This window comes from Dendrobates tinctorius, unplaced genomic scaffold (genome assembly GCF_039654945.1).
Source record: "Dendrobates tinctorius isolate UK_male_01 unplaced genomic scaffold, ASM3965494v1 ptg000129l, whole genome shotgun sequence".
NCBI classification, from domain to species: domain Eukaryota; kingdom Metazoa; phylum Chordata; class Amphibia; order Anura; family Dendrobatidae; genus Dendrobates; species Dendrobates tinctorius.
Genome location: NW_027361797.1, coordinates 37153225 through 37174214, shown reverse-complemented (window position 1 = coordinate 37174214; position 20990 = coordinate 37153225). Strand labels below are relative to the sequence as shown.

Below are 20990 nucleotides of genomic sequence, written 5' to 3'. Positions count from 1 at the left end.
TTTGGAGATGGACTTGTAGCCTTGAGATTGCTCATGCTTCCTCACAATTTGGTTTCTCAAGTCCTCAGACAGTTCTTTGGTCTTCTTTCTTTTCTCCATGCTCAATGTGGTACACACAAGGACACAGGACAGAGGTTGAGTCAACTTTAATCCATGTCAACTGGCTGCAAGTGTGATTTAGTTATTGCCAACACCTGTTAGGTGCCACAGGTAAGTTACAGGTGCTGTTAATTACACAAATTAGAGAAGTATCACATGATTTTTCGAACAGTGCCAATACTTTTGTCCACCCTCTTTGTTATGTTTGGTGTGGAATTATATCCAATTTGGCTTTAGGACAATTCTTTTTGTGTTTTTTCATTTAAGACAAATTAAATGAAGATAATAATACCAAAGAATTTGTGTTTGCAATCGTTTTCAGGAAGAAACTGAGTATTATCTGACAGAATTGCAGGGGTGTCAATACATTTGGCCATGACTGTATATATATATAGGTACAATGCACGGTGTACATAGCTACTACAGGGCTGATGATAGGGGTCAGCAGGGTGGGATATATATATATAGGTACAATGCACGGTGTACATAGCTACTACAGGACTGATGATAGGGGTCAGCAGGGTGGGATATATATATATATAGGTACAATGCACGGTGTACATAGCTACTACAGGGCTGATGATAGGGGTCAGCAGGGTGGGATATATATATATAGGTACAATGCACGGTGTACATAGCTACTACAGGACTGATGATAGGGGTCAGCAGGGTGGGATATATATATATATAGGTACAATGCACGGTGTACATAGCTACTACAGGGCTGATGATAGGGGTCAGCAGGGTGGGATATATATATATATAGGTACAATGCACGGTGTACATAGCTACTACAGGACTGATGATAGGGGTCAGCAGGGTGGGATATATATATATATATATAGGTACAATGCACGGTGTACATAGCTACTACAGGACTGATGATAGGGGTCAGCGGGGTGGGATATATATATATATAGGTACAGTGTACATAGCTACTACAGGACTGATGATAGGGGTCAGCGGGGTGGGATATATATATATAGGTACAGTGCATAGCTACTACAGGGCTGATGGTAGGGGTCAGCGGGGTGGGATATATATATGTACGGTGTACATAGCTATTACAGGGCTGAAGATACGGGTCAGCAGGGTGGGATATATATATATAGGTACAGTGTACATAGCTACTACAGGGCTGATGGTAGGGGTCAGCAGGGTGGGATATATATAGGTACAGAGTACATAGCTACTACAGGGCTGAAGATAGGGGTCAGCAGGGTGGGATATATATATAGGTACAGTGTACATAGCTACTACAGGGCTGATGATAGGGGTCAGCAGGGTGGGATATATATAGGTACAGTGTACATAGCTACTACAGGGCTGAAGATAGGGGTCAGCAGGGTGGGATATATATATAGGTACAGTGTACATAGCTACTACAGGGCTGATGATAGGGGTCAGCAGGGTGGGATATATATAGGTACAGTGTACATAGCTACTACAGGGCTGATGATAGGGGTCAGCAGGGTGGGATATATATATGTACAGTGTACATAGCTACTACAGGGCTGATGATAGGGGTCAGCAGGGTGGGATATATATACAATATATATGTACAGTGTACATAGCTACTACAGGACTGTTGATAGGGGTCAGCAGGGTGGGATATATATAGGTACAGTGTACATAGCTACTACAGGGCTGATGATAGGGGTCAGCAGGGTGGGATATATATAGGTACAGTGCACGGTGTACATAGCTACTACAGGGCTGATGATAGGGGTCAGCAGGGTGGGATATATATATATAGGTACAGTGTACATAGCTACTACAGGGCTGATGGTAGGGGTCAGCAGGGTGGGATATATATAGGTACAGAGTACATAGCTACTACAGGGCTGAAGATAGGGGTCAGCAGGGTGGGATATATATATAGGTACAGTGTACATAGCTACTACAGGGCTGATGATAGGGGTCAGCAGGGTGGGATATATATAGGTACAGTGTACATAGCTACTACAGGGCTGAAGATAGGGGTCAGCAGGGTGGGATATATATATAGGTACAGTGTACATAGCTACTACAGGGCTGATGATAGGGGTCAGCAGGGTGGGATATATATAGGTACAGTGTACATAGCTACTACAGGGCTGATGATAGGGGTCAGCAGGGTGGGATATATATATGTACAGTGTACATAGCTACTACAGGACTGTTGATAGGGGTCAACGGGGTGGGATATATATATACAGTGCACGGTGTACATAGGTACTACAGGACTGATGATAGGGGTCAGCAGGGTGGGATATATATAGGTACAGTGTACATAGCTACTACAGGGCTGATGATAGGGGTCAGCAGGGTGGGATATATATATGTACAGTGTACATAGCTACTACAGGGCTGATGATAGGGGTCAGCAGGGTGGGATATATATACAATATATATGTACAGTGTACATAGCTACTACAGGACTGTTGATAGGGGTCAACGGGGTGGGATATATATACATATAGGTACAGTGTACATAGCTACTACAGGACTGATGATAGGGGTCAGCAGGGTGGGATATATATAGGTACAGTGCACGGTGTACATAGCTACTACAGGGCTGATGATAGGGGTCAGCAGGGTGGGAGATATATATATATATATATGTGTACAGTGCACGGTGTACATAGCTACTACAGGGCTGATGGTAGGGGTCATCAGGGTGGGATATATATGTGTACAGTGCACGGTGTACATAGCCCTTACAAAGCCTGGAGGTGTGTTTGGGGTCATTGTCCTGTTGAAAAATAAATGATGGTCCAACAAAACGCAAACCGGATGGAATAGCATGCCGCTGCAAGATGCTGTGGTAGCCATGCTGGTTCAGTATGCCTGCAATTTTGAATAAATCCCCAACAGTGTCACCAGCAAAGCACCCCCCACACCATCACACCTCCTCCTCCATGCTTCACGGTGGGAACCAGGCATGTAGAGTCCATCCGTTCACTTTTTCCGCGTCTCACAAAGACACTGTCGTTGGAACCAAAGATCTCAAATTTGGACTCATCAGACCAAAGCACAGATTTCCACTGGTCTAATGTCCATTCCTTGTCTTCTTTAGCCCAAACGAGTCTCTTCTGCTTGTTGCCTGTCCTTAGCAGTGGTTTCCTAGCAGCTGTTTTACCATGAAGGCCTGCTGCACAAAGTCTCCTCTTAACAGTTGTTGTAGAGATGTGTCTGCTGCTAGAACTCTGTGTGGCATTGACCTGGTCTCTAATCTGAGCTGCTGTTAACCTGCGATTTCTGAGGCTTGTGACTCGGATGAACTTATCCTCCGCAGCAGAGGTGACTCTTGGTCTTCCTTTCCTGGGGCGGTCCTCATGTGAGCCAGTTTCTTTGTAGCGCTTGATGGTTTTTGCCACTGTACTTGGGGACACTTTCAAAGTTTTCCCAATTTTTCGGACTGACTGACCTTCATTTCTTATAAAGTAATGATGGCCACTCGTTTTTCTTTGCTTAGCTGCTTTTTTCTAGCCATAATACAAATTCTAACAGTCTGTTCAGTAGGACTATCAGCTGTGTATCCACCAGACTTCTGCACAACACAACTGTTGGTCCCAACCCCATTTAGAAGGCAAGAACTCCCACTTATTAACCTGACAGGGCACACCTGTGAAGTGAAAACCATCTCCGGTGACTACCTCTTGAAGCTCATCAAGAGAATGCCAAGAGTGTGCAAAGCAGTAATCAAAGCAAGAGGTGGCTACTTAATTATACAATTCCACATGTGTTATTTCATAGTTTTGATGCCTCCAAAGTGAATCTACAATTTTCATAATCATGAAAATAAAGAAAACTCTTTGAATGAGGTGTGTCCAAATTTTTGGTCTGTACTGTATATCTCAACGATTCCAAGCAAGAATAGACAGCACTCACCAATCTAGTGGAAACATTGTCTTCTTTCTTTATTGGGAATGATAAAACCTCATGGCTGGGAGAGTGAGGACAGGAGTGTTCTCCCACACTCCTATCGTCACTCTCCTGGCCATAAGGTTTTATCGTTGCCAATAAGGCCCTGTGCACACGGTGCGGATTTTGCTGCGGATCCGCAGCGGATTTGGCCCTGCGGATCCGCAGCAGAACTGCAGGTCATGTACAGTACCATTATAGTGTAGGGAAAACAAAATCCGCTGTGCACATGCTGCGGATTTTTCCGCGCAGATTTGCTGCGGATTGAAAACTGCAGCATGTGACTTCTTTTGTGCGGATTTCCTGCAGTTTTCCACCTGCTCCATTCTAGGATTCTGCAGGGGGAAATCCTCAGGGCAAATCTGCACAAAAACTGCAGGAAATCTGCAGAAGAAAGCCATTACTGCGCAAATGCCACAAAGTATCTCTCCTACAATACACAAAACAGCACAGAGACAAGTCTCAACACTTCTAGAAACAGATATCAGGAGAAAACACAGAGCAAGCAATATAAAAATTATATTCAATTTTATTCAAGTAAAGTACTACAAAAAACATATATGTATAGTAATGTGCAATTATGGACAAAAACAGATAGTATCCACATATAGTACCCCAAACCTCCAAATAGATGGAAAAAATTCCCAGGCCATGTCCCAGGGAAGTGCAAAAAATTCCCACAGTAAGAAATTGTAACCCCCAAGCACAATGGCCTGAACTAGACATAAGTAAGGGGCATCGTTATGATGAAACAAACCGCAATAAAAAGCGGCGAAAAAAAGGGGAAAGAGCAGAACCCCAAGGGGCACTTACCAGGAATGGAGGAGAGGGGAGAGGCTGTACCACCCACGACGCGCGTTTCGCGGCGTCTCAGGCCGCTTTCTCAAGAAACAGGTATACAAACAAAACCTTTGTGGACAACTGCCAGGAAAATTGTTCAGGATGCAAAGAAAATCCCACAAATAGCATCAGCTGAAATACTGGACTCAGTTGAAAAATTGCTGGTAACCTGCTGCAATCATCTTTCCTTCAACTCTGGCCAAGCTTCCTGTACCTTTGTAGCTCACACATCCCCAAAACATAAACAATCCACCTCCGTGCTTTACAGTAGGAATGGTGTTCCTTTCATCATAGGCCTTGTTGACCTCTTTCCAAATGTAACATTTATGGTTGTGGCCAAAAAGTTCAATTTTGGTCTCATGACTTCTTGTTCCAGAAGTCTTGAGACTTGTCTCTGTGCCGTTTTGCATATTGTAGGCGAGATACTTTGTGGCATTTGCGCAGTAATGGCTTTCTTCTGGTGACTCGACCATACAGCCCATTTTTCTTCAAGTGCCTCTTTATTGTGCATCTTGAAACAGCCACACCGCTAGTTTTCAGAGAGTCCATTATTTCAGTTGATGTTATTTGTGGGTTTTTCTTTTCTCCGGATAGCCTTAATAAAAAAAAAAAAAAGGCTCCAAGTTAAATTTTCTTTCCCCTCCACATTGCTTTCGTTCTCGTGAAGCACCATCTGAAGGGTTAATAAACTTCTTGAATGTGATTTTGCGCCCCTTGAGGGGTGCATTTTTAGAATGGTGTCACTTTTGAGTATTTTCTGTTATATTGACACCCCCCTCCCCGAACTCACTTCAAATGTGAGGTGGTTCCCCCCCCAAAAAATGGTTTTGTAATTTTTGCTGGAAAAAGAAATCGCTGGTCAACCTTTAACCCTTATAATGTCCTAACAGAGAAAAAAAATAGTTTCCAGAAACTGTGATGCTGTAGATATGTGGGAAATGTTATTTATTAACTCTTTTGTGTGACATGACTCTCTGATTTAAGGGTACAAAAATTAAGTGCAAAATTTTTGCCAAATTTCCATTTTTTTCATAAACGCAAATCATATCGGGGAAACTTAACCACTAACGTGAAGTACAACATGTCACAGAATCAGTGGGATTCGTTGAAGTATTCCAGAGCTATAACCAAATTAGCTGTCACTAAGGGGTTAAAGGGAATCTGTCAGCAGGGTTGTGCTGAGTAATAATAATACATTTTATTTCTATAGTGCCGACATATTCCGCAGCACTTTACATTTCGGAGGGGATTTGTACAGACAATAGACATTACAGCATAACAATAACCACATAGATCATAACAGATACCAAGAGGAATGAGGGCCCTGCTCACAAGCTTACAATCTATGAGGAAAAAAGGGAGACACGAAAGGTGGGTGGTAACAGTTGCCCTGATTATATGGACCAGCCATAATGTTAAGTGTGTAACAGTACAGACACAGAGGGCTAATGGATGCATAAAGCATGTGGGAATATGATACGGGGAACCTGGTTATGGTAAAAACTTTTGGCTGTGCCACAAAGGGATAGATTAGGTTAATGTGTTGAGGCGATAGGCCAGTCTGAATAAATACGTTTTCAGGGCACACTTAAAATTATAGGGATTGGGGACTAATCGTATTGACCTGGGAAGTGCATTCCAAAGAATTGGCGCAGCACGTGTATAGTCTTGGAGACGGGAGTGGGAGGTTCTGATTATTGAGGAAGCTAACCTCAGGTGATCAGCAGAAGGGAGGGCGCGGGTAGGATGGTATACTGAAACAAGGAAGGATATGTAGGGTGGTGCTGAGCCATGTAGAGCTTTGTGGGTGAGGGCAATAAGTTTGTACTGAATTCTGGAGTGGATGGGTAGCCAGTGTAATGACTGGCACAAGGTAGAGGCATCGTTATAACGATTGGCGAGGAATATGATCCTGGCTGCAGCATTCAAGACAGATTGGAGGGGGGAGAGTTTGGTAAGAGGGAGACCGATTAGAAGGGAGTTACAATAGTCGAGACGAGAATGAATAAGAGAAACAGTAAGAGTTTTTGCGGAGTCAAAAGTAAGAAAAGGTCGAATTCTAGAAATGTTTTTGAGGTGCAGATAACAAGAGCTGATTGACCAATAGAGGCAGTGTACAAGGAGAAGAGGTGGGGGCCTAGAACCGATCTTTGAGGAACCCCAACAGTAAGGGGAAGGTGAGAGGAGGAGCCAGCAAAAGATACAGTGAAGGAGCGGTCAGAGAGATAGAAGAACCAGGAGAGAACGGTGTCCTTGAGTCCAATGGAGCGGAGCATAGTGAGGAGGAGCTGATGATCCACAGTGTCGAATGCTGCAGCGAGATCCAAGAGAATTAGCATGGAGTAATGACCATTTGATTTAGCTGTTAGCAGATCATTAGAGACTTTAGTGAGGGCAGTTTCAGTAGAATGTAAAGAGCAGAAATCGGATTGGAGAGGGTCGAGAAGAGAGTTAACAAAGAGATAGCGGATATGACGAGAGTGGACCAGGCATTCCAGGAATTTAGAGATGAAGGGAAGATTAGAGACAGGTCTATATTTAGCGGCACAGTTTTGGTCGAGGGATGGTTTTTTAAGTAGTGGATGTATGATGGCATGCTTAAATGAGGGAAAGATACCAGAAGAGAGAGAGAGGTTAAATATTTTAGTTAGGTGAGGGGTGACAGCAGGAGAAAGGGGCTGGAGTAGATGTGACGGAAATGGGTCACTGGTGCAAGTGGTTGGGCGGGAAGATGCAAGGAGCCTGCTTACTTCTTCTGTGACTGGTTCAAACTCAGAGAGTGAGCTAGACAGTGCATAGTATGAGGTGACTGGGAGATAATTTCCTGTCAGATAAGGTCAAGTAATTGGCCAGATCGTCAGTTTGATGGTCCGTGGTTGGGGCCTGTACTCTTGGGTTGAGTAGAGAATGAAAAGTGTCAAAGAGACGTTTAGGGTTATTGGACAGTGAAGTGATGAGGGTGTTGAAATAGGCTTGTTTGGAGAGGTGAAGGGCAGTGTTGTATGCTCTAAGCATAAACTTATAATGGATGAAATCTTCGGGTAGGTTGAATTTTCTCCCCCACAACCGTGTTTGCAGGGTGTGCCAGGGTTGTCACCGTCTGTGTTGTGGTGTTCTACGTATAGGAGGAGCAAAAAAGAGTAACCTACAAAGTGTCAGGTTGGTGCTGTTATACTGATTAAAATGAGTATGTGGTGCTGTTCTTACATATACTGTACATCTGTATGGCTTAGGACACTGATCCCTCATTGACGTGTCCCCTATTTTACATACTGAATATACTGTAAACTGCTGCTTAGCCAGGGAAACCGAGGACATGAAGCTTCCAATGTTGTGCTGCTGTTAATACCAAGGGAAGTCTGGACTATGCAGTTATGGAGTCAGCAGAGCATTGGTGACTTTTCTTCCCTCTGCTCCTCAGCACTCCACTCTCTAACTTTACGTCGTCTCCACTTCGTGGCTGAGTGTCTTCAACTTCTCAATATCACAAAGGTGATGGGGGAATAAGGAGGAAGAAACGTCATACCTAGTGATGAGCGAGTATACCCGTTTCTCGGGTGTCCTCAGAGTATTTTGGCATGCTGGGAGATTTATTTTGTGTCATCGTAGCTGCTGGACAGCCTGAATACATGTGGGCATTCCCTACCGAACAGGCATTCCACACGTATTCAGGCTGTCCAGCAGCCACAAATCATGCAGCTGAGGCGATGAAAACTAAATCTCCGAGCACGCCAAAATACTCGGACACCCGAGCATGCTCGGGAAAACCCGAGCAACGAGTATACTCGCTCATCACTAGTCATGACCTGAGTGTTACCCCGGTGGCTCCTATTACAGGATTGTGCTGGTATCGGTGAGCTCTGCACCATCATTCTGTTACATGTTGGGAAAGGCAGATGGTATGGCGGGGGCCTGTAGGTTATACACCAGTGGCAATGCAGCCGGGTGGTCAATCATTAAGACGTGTCATAATACTTTTCTTCTTATAGTGCAGATGTCAGAAAGCCGCCCAATCGGGACCCTTCCACATCAAGAGGTAGAGCCATTACTGTTGCAGCTTCATGTGTACTTTACTTTGTGGGGGAACTCTACCCTGTATCATAAGTCTCTGGAGACACACTAAAACATGGTCCTATTTATTACCATTGTGGCTAACATAGTTAGCAAGGCCGAAAACAGACATTTGTCTATCCAGTTCAGCCTGTATTCCGTCAGAATAAATCTGACGTCCTTCTAAAGAATCTAATAACTGTAAGATACAATGTTGTTACACTCCAGGAAGACATCCAGGCCTCCTAAGGCAGGGAATTCCAGATTCTCACTGCTTTAAGGCTAAGTGCCCATGTTGCAAAAATGCTGTGGAATTATCTGCATTTCCACAACTCCCCGCCACAGGTAAAACACATGCGGAATTCACATGCGTTTTCCCGCAAAACACAAGGGTTTTTAGCTTGCAGAATGCTTGCGCTTTTCCAAGCGATTTGACGCATCGCTTGGAAAAGTGATAGGTTGGTCACACTTGTGAAGCATAGTGCTTGACAAGTGTGACCAACTTTTTACTATTGATGCTACCTATGCATCAGTAGTAAAAGATAAAATGGCAAAAATAAAAAAAATATGGTTATTCTCACCTTCTGACGGCCCCTGATGTCCTTAGCGGCGCTCCGGGTATGTTCCGGTCCCAGGGATGCTTTCCGTGAAGAACCTTTGTGACTTCACGCTCGCGAGACCGCGACGTCCTCTCAGGTGATTCGCGCAACACATCCCTGGGAACGGAAGATGCTGGCAGTGTGGCTGAGAGGTGGGAGGACTCCGGGGGTAAGTGTAGCCCTATTTTTTATTTTAGTTCTATTTTTTATAGGATTATGGTACCCAAAGCATGGAGTCTCCTCTCCTCCAGACCCTGGGTACCATCCGCACATGAAGCGCTCACTTTATGCATGGTGGGCATAGCCACATGCGTAAACTGAGCGTTTCAATGCAATTCTATGGGTGCAGAATCGCCGTGATTCCGCAGAATTAATGGACATGCTGCGGATTTTACCGCTATGCGATTCCGCAGAGGAAACTTCCACAGTATTGGCACAGCAACTGCAGAATCCCATAGGATTGTGTTGTGTTTCCGCTGCGGGGAAAACATGGCGGAAACGCTTAAACGCAATGTGTGCACACAGCCTAACAGTAAAGAATCCTCTTCTATGTTGGTGGAAAAACCTTTTCTCCTCCAGACGCAGAGAATGCCCCCTTGTGACCGTCACCTTCCTTGGTATAAACAGATCCTCGGAGAGATATCTGTATTGTCCCCTTATATATGGTTATTAGATCACCCCTCAGACTTCTCTGTAGCCCTCAGCGGCCCCTCTGTACTCCTCATGTCTCTCTGTGGCCCTCCTCCCACTCTGTAGACCTCACCTGTCCCTCTGTGACCCTACTACTGCCTCACTGAAACCCTCAGCAGCCCCTATGTACTCCTCCTGACCCTCAGAGGCCTCTCTGTACTCCTCCTGTCTCTCTGTGGCCTGTCTGTGGCCCTCCTCCCTCTCTGTACACCTCAGCTGTCCCTCTGTATCTGTACACCTACTGTCTCTCTGTGACCCTACTACTGCCTCGCTGTAACCCTCAGCGGCCCCTCTGTACTCCTCCTGTCTCTCTGTGACCCTCAGCGGCCCCTCTGTACTCCTCCTGTCTCTCTGTGACCTGTCTGTGGCCCTCCTCCCTCTCTGTACACCTCAGCTGTCCCTCTATCTGTACACCTACTGTCTCTCTGTGACCCTACTACTGCCTCGCTGTAACCCTCAGCGGCCCCTCTGTACTCCTCCTGTCTCTCTGTGACCCTCAGCGGCCCCTCTGTACACCTCCTGTCTCTCTGTGACCCTCAGCGGCCCCTCTGTACTCCTCCTGTCTCTCTGTAACCCTCAGCGGCCCCTCTGTACTCCTCCTGCCTCTCTGTGACCCTCAGCGGCCCCTCTGTACTCCTCCTGCCTCTCTGTGACCCTCAGCGGCCCCTCTGTACTCCTCCTGTCTCTCTGTGACCCTCAGCGGCCCCTCTGTACACCTCCTGTCTCTCTGTGACCCTCAGCGGCCCCTCTGTACTCCTCCTGCCTCTCTGTGACCCTCAGCGGCCCCTCTGTACTCCTCCTGCCTCTCTGTGACCCTCAGCGGCCCCTCTGTACTCCTCCTGCCTCTCTGTGACCCTCAGCGGCCCCTCTGTACTCCTCCTGTCTCTTTGTGACCCTCAGCGGCCCCTCTGTACTCCTCCTGCCTCTTGACTCTCTTCTACCTGATCCTCCACTGACAAGTTCAAGCCGCCCGCGCCGCTATCTTTGACAGGAAACTGACACTGCAGCAAGCCCCGCCCATCCGGAAGTCTGTCTGAGGAAGTGGGCGGTGCCAAGAAGCGGCTGTTATTTTCGTCTTGTTGCTCCGCCCCCTTTTGGGCGGGGTCAGGGAGGGGCTGGCGGCGACCGTTGCCAGGTGAAGTTGTTGCCGCCAGTCCCGTGAATATGGCGGCGGCGAGGAGGGGGCGGGGCTGAGCTGTCATCTGTGCGGGGCTTTATTATTACAGTAACGGGCGGCCGGAAGCTGCGGAGGAGACGGGCGATGTGTGTGTGACGGGCCGGCCGCTGAGGTGAGTGGGCTGCCGGGCTGTGGACGAGGTGCAGAGCGCTGCTGCTGCCGCCGCCGGTGATAGGCGCACTGTGCCCGTTGTGAGGACACTCGGTCACACTGTGTGATGTGGTGCGGGCGGTCCTGCACTGATCGTGCTGGAGGCTGGCTGTCATATAGTGATCACTGTGTGGACGCCATACATGCCTGTGTCTCAGGTCTGTGTGATATTCTATACACGATGTGTCTCCATTCCTGACCTACAGATCTGTGACCTCCCTCCCCATCGCGCACTGTGAGGAGAAATACACAGTGTGAACGGTAACCTAAGGCTTTCATTCTGGCAGCTCCTGATGGGAGGCAGACAGGTGATGAGCAGGCACCCGGGTGCTCGGTGAGAGCGCCCCCATCATGGCGTAGAGAGTCCCGCACCCTCCGCTGATGAAGGCATCTACCATGTGGGGTGTTTTCTGTGGCTGGTGTATAGTCCGCCGGACAGGAGTATATAGCAGGACAGAACACTACGGTTTCTGCGCTCACACTCATGTAATGAAGTCAGCGACCTGCATCTTGCCTATAGGGCAGGTGATATCCCGAGATCCCGGACCACCGAGTATTTCTTAAAGGGGTATTCCGGCTCTGCTGTCTCCCTCCACAGCACGAGCGAGGCCAGTAACTTCACATCTACTACTATCTGCTATGGTACGTGAGCGAGCACTGTGGTCCTGTCCTAATAGAAGCTTGTGCCCCTCTTCAGAGATGGATGGTGCCGGTAAAAACAAGGCTGTTTTGCAATTTACTGCTAACTAAAATCTGCAGCCGTTCTTCAGATATTAACACTTTTTTTTGTCTGTCTTGTAGCTTATTGCCCAGGACACCGACCGCTGCTGCTGCCGAGCCTGTAAGCACTGCGATTCTGAAAGTATCAAACCGGTGCTCGATAGTCCGCATGGAAGAACTGCGCATAGTCATTTACTGACTAGCAGCAGCGGTCGTCTCCAAGGTAACGGCTTGTAAAGAAGAGTGTTGATATCTCCAAGACAGCTGAATGTTTTTTAAAAAAAACAGTAAATTGCAAAATTGTTTGTGTTTACAAGAACAATACTCATCTATAAAGATAGGAATAAGCTTTTAAGAAAAAAGAAATCTGACCTTTGCAGGATGCCTGCCGCGTGCTCCTCATGCTGAAGCCAGAATACCCCTTTTAAGGCTAGGCTCACACGACCGGTTTTCTCTCATTCGAGAAAGTCGGTGCAATTGCGTGCTGTCATCTCTGAGCGTGTGTGCAGTCATCTCTGAGCGTGTGTGCTGTCATCTCTGAGCGTGTGTGCTGTCATCTCTGAGCGTGCGTGCTGTCATCTCTGAGCGTGCGTGCTTTCATCTCTGAGCGTGCGTGCTTTCATCTCTGAGCGTGCGTGCTTTCATCTCTGAGCGTGCGTGCTTTCATCTCTGAGCGTGCGTGCTTTCATCTCTGAGCCTGCGTGCTTTCATCTCTGAGCCTGCGTGCTGTCATCTCTGAGCGTGCGTGCGGTCATCTCTGAGCGTGCGTGCGGTCATCTCTGAGCGTGCGTGCGGTCATCTCTGAGCGTGCGTGCTGTCATCTCTGAGCGTGCGTGCGGTCATCTCTGAGCGTGCGTGCGGTCATCTCTGAGCGTGCGTGCGGTCATCTCTGAGCGTGCGTGCTGTCATCTCTGAGCGTGCGTGCAGTCATCTCTGAGCGTGCTGTCATCTCTGAGCGTGTGTGCGGTCATCTCTGAGCGTGTGTGCGGTCATCTCTGAGCGTGCGTGCGGTCATCTCTGAGCGTGCGTGCGGTCATCTCTGAGCGTGCGTGCGGTCATCTCTGAGCGTGCGTGCGGTCATCTCTGAGCGTGCGTGCGGTCATCTCTGAGCGTGAGTGCAGTCATCTCTGAGCGTGCTGTCATCTCTGAGCGTGCGTGCTGTCATCTCTGAGCGTGCGTGCTTTCATCTCTGAGCGTGCGTGCTTTCATCTCTGAGCCTGCATGCTGTCATCTCTGAGCGTGCTGTCATCTCTGAGCGTGTGTGCGGTCATCTCTGAGCGTGCGTGCAGTCATCTCTGAGCGTGCGTGCTGTCATCTCTGAGCCTGCGTGCTGTCATCTCTGAGCGTGCTGTCATCTCTGAGCGTGCGTGCAGTCATCTCTGAGCGTGCGTGCTGTCATCTCTGAGCGTGCGGTCATCTCTGAGCGTGCGTGCGGTCATCTCTGAGCGTGCGTGCGGTCATCTCTGAGCGTGTGTGCGGTCATCTCGGAGCGTGTGTGCGGTCATCTCGGAGCATGCGATCTCCATTGAGTCTCTGTGAGTCACACGAGGGTATAACGCCCGAAGTGAGAACATTGGATGCGATTTGCTAATGACACTCTGCTCAGACTTTGCTGCGAGCGGAAGCCCGGTGTCATGCTACTGTGCTCTGATCTCGGAGCGCTGTGTGCGGTCATCTCGGAGCGCTGTGTGCGGTCATCTCGGAGCGCTGTGTGCGGTCATCTCGGAGCGCTGTGTGCGGTCATCTCGGAGCGCTGTGTGCGGTCATCTCGGAGCGCTGTGTGCGGTCATCTCGGAGCGCTGTGTGCGGTCATCTTGGAGCGCTGTGTGCGGTCATCTTGGAGCGTGCGATCTCCATTGAGTCTCTGTGAGTCACACGAGGGTATAGTGCCCGATTTGCTAATGACACTCTGCTCAGACTTTGCTGCGAGTGGGAGCCCGGTGTCATGCTACTGTGCTCTGATCTCGGAGCGCTGTGTGCGGTCATCTCGGAGCGCTGTGTGCGGTCATCTCGGAGCGCTGTGTGCGGTCATCTCGGAGCGCTGTGTGCGGTCATCTTGGAGCCTGCGATCTCCATTGAGTCTCTGTGAGTCACACGAGGGTATAGCGCCCGATTTGCTAATGACACTCTGCTCAGACTTTGCTGCGAGTGGGAGCCCGGTGTCATGCTACTGTGCTCTGATCCACACGCATGAGAGAATCACAGCTCATGTGCGGAGGAGACGGAGAAAGTAATTTCTCCATCTCCTCCATTGCCTGTCTCTGCGTGTATTCGACTCCGCAGGGATGACATCCGAGTGCAGTCCGATGTTTCACACGCACACATACTCTCTGTTTGGATGCGAGTGAGCGGAGTCTCGCTGCCAGTCGTAGCACGTTGCAATTGTTTTCTCATGCCGAATGGGCATAAAAAAATAATCGTTGACCTGAACTGCTCCATAGTATAACATTGGTCTGAGGGCTATCAGATAAAACATCGATTAGCACTCGGCCGTATTATACGCTCGTGTGAGCGAGGCCTGAACATTGGACTACAGATGTCATCCGCATGCGGTCCGATTTTTTTTTTATTTTTTATTTTTTTTTTTTCTCCTTGTACCCATGGACATGAATGGTCAAGTGCGGATCCGATAATTGGTTGCAACTTGTGCACGCTGCAATTTATTTTTTTCTCTGACTGACTTGGAAGAAAAAAATCGGACATGTGCCCAGCCCTATAGAATAACATGGGGACTATCTGTCAGATTGACAGATGGCACTCGGCTGATTCTTGTGATTGTCTGCACGAGTCCTTTTCAAGAGAAGTTTTGTTCCATAGGGCTGATTTCATAGATCAGTATGCTGGAAAAACGGCCAAAACCACGACTGACCCTATTATATCAATAGATATGGGGGCACTGTGGTGTTCATTTCATCTGCTACATTTTTTTTTTTTTTTTTACACTTTTCTCCTGCTATGATGGATCGGAAAGTCGGAAATGACCACACAATGTGGACTGAGCCTCTGCTGTCATCCTTCGGATCTGTAGGGTAGAGAGGGTTCCTGGGCCTGCTCCTCCACGACACACAGTATTATACAACCTTGGTATTATGCCATAAGTGTTCTTCAATAGTATACTCTCAGGAACAGGACCTAGAGTTCACACCCTAATGTTTACTGCTATAGCAGAAGTAACAACCGACCTGAACCCCAAATTAGCCAGGCCTCACTCCTATTTCTGGGAACTGAAAAAACCCCACAACACTTTGTTCTGATTCTGGTTGATACAATGTTGCTGTTGTGACCTAATATTATTGTCTTTGTGTTTAGCGACTGTTTATAGCTCTTGCTGTGTAATACACGAGATCCGGGCTGTGCATCCTCCACACTGTCCCCTCTGATTATCTGCCATTGTGATGGATGCTATTGTGTCAGTACCTGTTTGGTGTTTGTCTCTGGGGCATTTGGATCCCGTAGTCAGTGGGGACACGCTGAGCGTACACAAAGCGTGTGAATACAACTATAAAAATAAACAGGAATATCTGAGTGATCGCTCACCAAAGCCGCGGGTGATTGTGTTTCTGCCCTCATGACTGTGCTGCCCAGCCTTCTTGCTATCAGATGGTAACGTTGTGCACTTTCTACCAGTTTTGTCACATAGAGATGGAGCCGTATGAAGAATTTTGCAAGAAGCAGTTTGCCAGGTTACAAGGGCAGGCGATGACCAGCGAGCCAGCGTCTGCTGGTCCACAGAAGGTGTCTGTCATTCAGTTTCATGGCGTCGCCGTCCTCTCTCCATTGGTGAGTAATTGTTTTCTGTGATCATTAATTATTCATGAAGTATGATTAGGATCGTCCTGATTGTGATTTTATTCTAATGCCTCACCTTGTGGATTTAGGGCTCGGTTGTTTTTACATCTTTGATCCACATTTGTTCTCATGCAAATTGCAGTCAAAGTATCTCACTGTGCGTCAGCAAAATGGAATCGTCTGACGGTCAGGAACGTGGACTTGGAGTTTGTTTTGGGTTTTAAATTGTAGCGACAGATACAGGTTGACTCGTATGATGGATTTGGATTACAGACCGATGGGTATTTATCGCGCTGAGCCTTAAAATGTGAGTCCTGATCACAAGTCCCACGTTGAGCCACAGGTGAACACATTTATGGCATATACTATCTATGTCTTTGCCAGATACCCTGCAGTTGCTTAGATCATAAAAATGATTCCACTAAAATCTGACGTGTTTAAAGGGGTTGTCCAGGTTTGAGAACTGTATGTGGCTGCAGACTTTCCGAATCGTGACAACGCCAGAGTGCATGCTGTTTGGGCTCCCCGGTATTGTCGGTACAAGCCTTTACAGTTGTGCTCAAAAGTTTACATACCCCAGCAGAATTTTAGCTTTTTTGGTCTTTTTTTCAGAGAATAGGAATGATGACACCAAAACTTTTTCTCCACTCATGGTTAGTGGTTGGGCGAAGCCATTTATTGTCAAACTACTGTGTTTTTTCTCTTTTTAAATTATAATGACAACCCAAACATCCAAATGTCCCTGATAAAAAGTTCACACATCCCATGACTCAATACCGTGTATTGCCCCCTCTAACATCAATGACAGCTTGAAGTCTTTTGTGGTAGTTGTGGATGAGGTTCTTTATTTTCTCAGATGGTAAAGCTGCCCACACTTCTTGGCAAAAAGCCTCCAGTTCCTGTAAATTCCAACCACTAACAATGAGTGGAGAAAAAGGTTTGGTGTTATCATTCATATTCTATGAAAAAAGGCCAAGAAAGCAAAAATTCTGCCGGGGTATGTAAACTTTTGAGCACAACTGTACTTGACTGTATGTTTTCGATTTGAGGTCAAGTGCCAGCTAGACACATTCAGCCGGATGAGACTAGCTGGCATGTGACCACATACATGTGATCACACGTCCACGCTCTCATGCTGGCAAAACTGGTAAATCGAAACATGGAACACGCTCTATCATGATTCAGAAGTGTGCAGTCATGTTGATTGTCTTCAGATTTTGTTTTCAAACCTGGAAAAACCCTTTTAATATTGACCAATTCTAGCCCATCATTGGATGTCAGCAGGGCTCTGAAGCCTAGTCATTGTTAGGATGGGTCCAAATCCACCAAATTCAGTGAGATTTTGCCCACAAATGTCTGTGGCACAAGCTGGACAAATCCTAGCAGCCATATAGCCAGCGCATCTAGATACGTGGTGTGCAGCTTTTTTATATTGTTTTCTATCACTACCTGAAACTTCTAATTTTTATGCCACCTAAAAATAAAAGTCCACTTGGCTCCTGAACTCGCTTATTGGCTAGTAAAGTCTGCAATATTTCCTGCATCTGAATGCCCCACTTAGGCAACGTTTTCCTCCACTCTTTACATAATAAAGCTTAGCTGTCCAGAGAAGAAAAAGATCACCCAATTCTTATCCAACATCTTCTGTCATGGCAAAATTGTGATATGCATGCATGCATACATACATACATACATACTCCCTCAAAAAAACAGCAGGTCTCTCCAACTCTTACTTAATGTGTAGGTGGGCCTTTATTCTTTTTTGCCTTTGATCCTTTATACCCGGCCCTTTATCTTTGGACCTTTATCCCCAGCAGCTCATTATAGACATTTAGAGCAGTAAATGACTCTCCCTTCTCAGGATTATGTCGTTACTTTGTCAAGAGCTTGTCTTCTCTAATTTCTGGTAGGTGAGAAGGTACATTCTCTCATTCCTGGAAGGGGAGAACATTCAAGTATTTCTTGAAGAATTCTAATAATGTATTTGTCACTGTTCTCTGTTGTACAACCTACATGTAGATGGTATGAAGGCCAAGAATAGTCTGTCGGGTAATCACATGCAGAACACTATCTTATTATACCCAGGGCGTACTTGTGAGGCAGATCATGTGGATAATATGAGGCCCCTGGAGTGAGGGGCCAAGACCACTGCCTTTTTTTAATAGGTGGTAAAAGCCTAGATCTGATCATGGAGATCACATAAACCATTTTGATGAGCAGATTTTTCTCTCCTTTTTGATTTGTCAGCATAAAAGTCAAATGCCCGACGAGGGGTCATTTATGTCAAATTGGATTTTCTCAATGGGGTGAACAGAGATTTTTTGACAATCCCATCAGCACACTTCGGCAGCCCCTCTGACAACCCCTCATCTGCGCTGCCCCGGGCTTTAACTTGCCCCTGCACCTAATAACAGCTGACCCCAGGTAAGCTGGATGTCAGTTTAATTGCTATATGGTATATTTTTACCTGACTGCTCATGTCTGAGCTGGAAAAACAGGCTTGTACCTGCAATATGTTGACCTTTTTCCTTTCCTACTGTATACCGGGATTTACAATCATTGTTCGAAGATCTTTCTGGAATTTAGAACAGTTGTCTAGTAATATTTACAGAGAACAGGCATTACTGAGAATTCAGGCTCACAAAGGTGCGTTATTGTTCTCGTCGTAGACTCTCATTGGCGCTAGATGGGGGCGAATCTGCAAAAATAAGCAGCGACTACATTAGGACTTCTTACGACAATGAAATATTGATTGATGGATCAATAATGTAGTCTTTCGGTTAGAAACGCTCTCGACATCCCGTACAAATCATTAAAGGGGATGTGGCATCAGAGACAGTGCCTTTATTGAATGTAGCCCTAGAGGAGATCGGATGAGCCCCGTTCCTGGCACTGCTGGCGAGCAACTGATTCCGTCTGAGAAAGCTGCAGCTGGCTGGATATTTCCTCATGTAGCGTTCGTCCAATGTAGGTGATGACTTTATCATGGCTGGGGGTCTTGCCGCTGACTCTGAATAGAGTAGGACTCTCCTCCTCAGGATCAGAGTCTAGGGAATGACCAAAAAAGTGAAGTGTTATACCTGGCTACATCTGCCAGTCCAATAAACGCTGAGTGGCGTGTTGGCACACATGCATGACCATGGCTTCATTCCAACAAGTAACATGGACCATAGTTTCAAGATTGGAAGGTGTTGCAGCTCTGGAGCTCCCAATGGTTTTACACCTATCACCCACCCTGTGGATGGAAGATAAATATTGGTAGCATGCCAACCCCTTAATGTTCACTGATCTGTACCAGGGAGGCTTGGTTGCTCCTTACAGCATCATAATAAGAAGTTGAACATGGAATGTATGTATGTGGACACTGATGGGGCTCCATGGTATCTTCCCTTTCTGATGGATCAGATGAAATTCTATGATTGGAATCTTGTTATAGAAGGAAGACTTGGCAAAGGGATTGTCCACTAATGGCCTCATCCAAGCCATTAAAAGAAATAATGCACACCTGAAAGGAAACATTTAACCATCATAATAATGAAGGTAAAACTAGTCTTGCCTTCTGGACTGGCGTTAATTTTCTGCTGTGCGTCCTATGCCTGACATATACTATGACACTTGTACATTGTTTGTCATGCAGCCTTCACATTTATGTCTGAAAAGAGGAGACACTGTTTCTCCGCTACAATGGAAGCTGCAGCGATTAGCAGCTGTGGTCTCATGAGACCAGCGGGGGACATAGGGCTGAGAACGGATCAACCACAACAAATTATTATGAAGCTGTCTTGGTTATGGCCTCAAGACCTGCTGACGGCTTATCGGTAGGGGGTGCCGACTGTCTGCCTGCACCAATCTGATATCGATGACCTGTCTTAAGGATAGGATGGGCCATCAGTATCATAATCCTGTCAGCAGGGTTTTTGCTGTGTAAACTCAGCAGCATTATGTAGGGGCTTAGTCCCTGGTTCCAACAATGTCACTTGCTGGTCTTAATGCTGTCTTTTTATGCAATCACTAGTTTACCTGCTGTTGATCTAGCAGTGCCCTAAATGCTGAGCTCTGTATAACCCCGCCCATGCCACTGATTGGCTGCTTTCTGCCTCTGCACGGAAAGCAGCCAATCAGTTGTGGGGGTGTGGCTACAGAGAGCAGTTCGCCAGTAAGCACCAGATGTCTAGTCCTGTAGTGATAATATCCTGCTGATAAAATACTGATTTTTACTGAAACAGGAACACACAGCCTAGTAAGTGACACATCACTGGAAACAGGGTCTCTGCCCCTACATCTTTCTGCTATGAAATTAAATGGCAAGAAGCTGATGACAGATTCCTATTAATGACTACTGATTTATTGCTGAAATTGCATGCCAATTTTGCTGTCCCTTGTGGCAGTAAATGGTGCGGTGGGGTGTCTACTGTATAATTTTGTCTGACAGGTCTTTTGTCAAAAACATTGCTAAATTATCTAAAGTAAATGTAATGGTCTCACAGTATTTCCCACTGCAATTAGGCTGTGACATGTAATCGAGGTTTAGAATGACCCTTCTACCCCCCCCCCCCCAGTCATATATACCATGTAGTGTTCTATGCAATTATTCCAACACTCGGGTAGTGCGCCTTTTTGTTGTAGAGGATTAGTTTTTCCCTTAAGCATACCTTGGCAAAAGGGTTTTGCAAACTTAGTAGCTTTGCCCTTGGTTCGGGGTGGGTCATGTCTGCAAGGCAGTGATCAGTTGGCTGATCTCATATTTTATGGGTGGTCCTAAAACAATAATTGTTGGCGGCACCTTTGTGTGAAAAGGGGATGTTCTCCTGCCAGTATGAAAATATGGGGACTAAGCGCCGTACAACTTACACCAGTCCACGTAAAACATCCTTTAAACAAGCGCCAATCAGGTCAGCTTGTCATAGGGTTGATCAGCGCTCGCTGTGATCAGACATCGTAGGACTCTTCTTCAATAGGACAATCCCAAA

General features: G+C 46.7%; 1 protein-coding gene across 2 annotated transcripts in view; it reads left to right on the top strand.

Annotated features, from left to right (window-relative positions):
- Nucleotides 1–11289: 11289 nt before the first annotated feature.
- CCP110 (centriolar coiled-coil protein 110) overlaps nucleotides 11290–20990 on the top strand; it is a 45288-nt gene continuing 35587 nt past the window's right edge. The window contains exons 1-3 of one of the 2 annotated variants that reach the window (XM_073542969.1): nucleotides 11290–11473; nucleotides 12313–12454; nucleotides 15859–16011. In XM_073542969.1, coding sequence (XP_073399070.1) covers nucleotides 15874–16011 — 138 coding nt within the window. In that variant the 5' untranslated portion in view covers nucleotides 11290–11473; nucleotides 12313–12454; nucleotides 15859–15873. The remainder of the gene's footprint in view (nucleotides 11474–12312; nucleotides 12455–15858; nucleotides 16012–20990) is intronic. The other variant, XM_073542968.1, reaches the window with a different exon arrangement.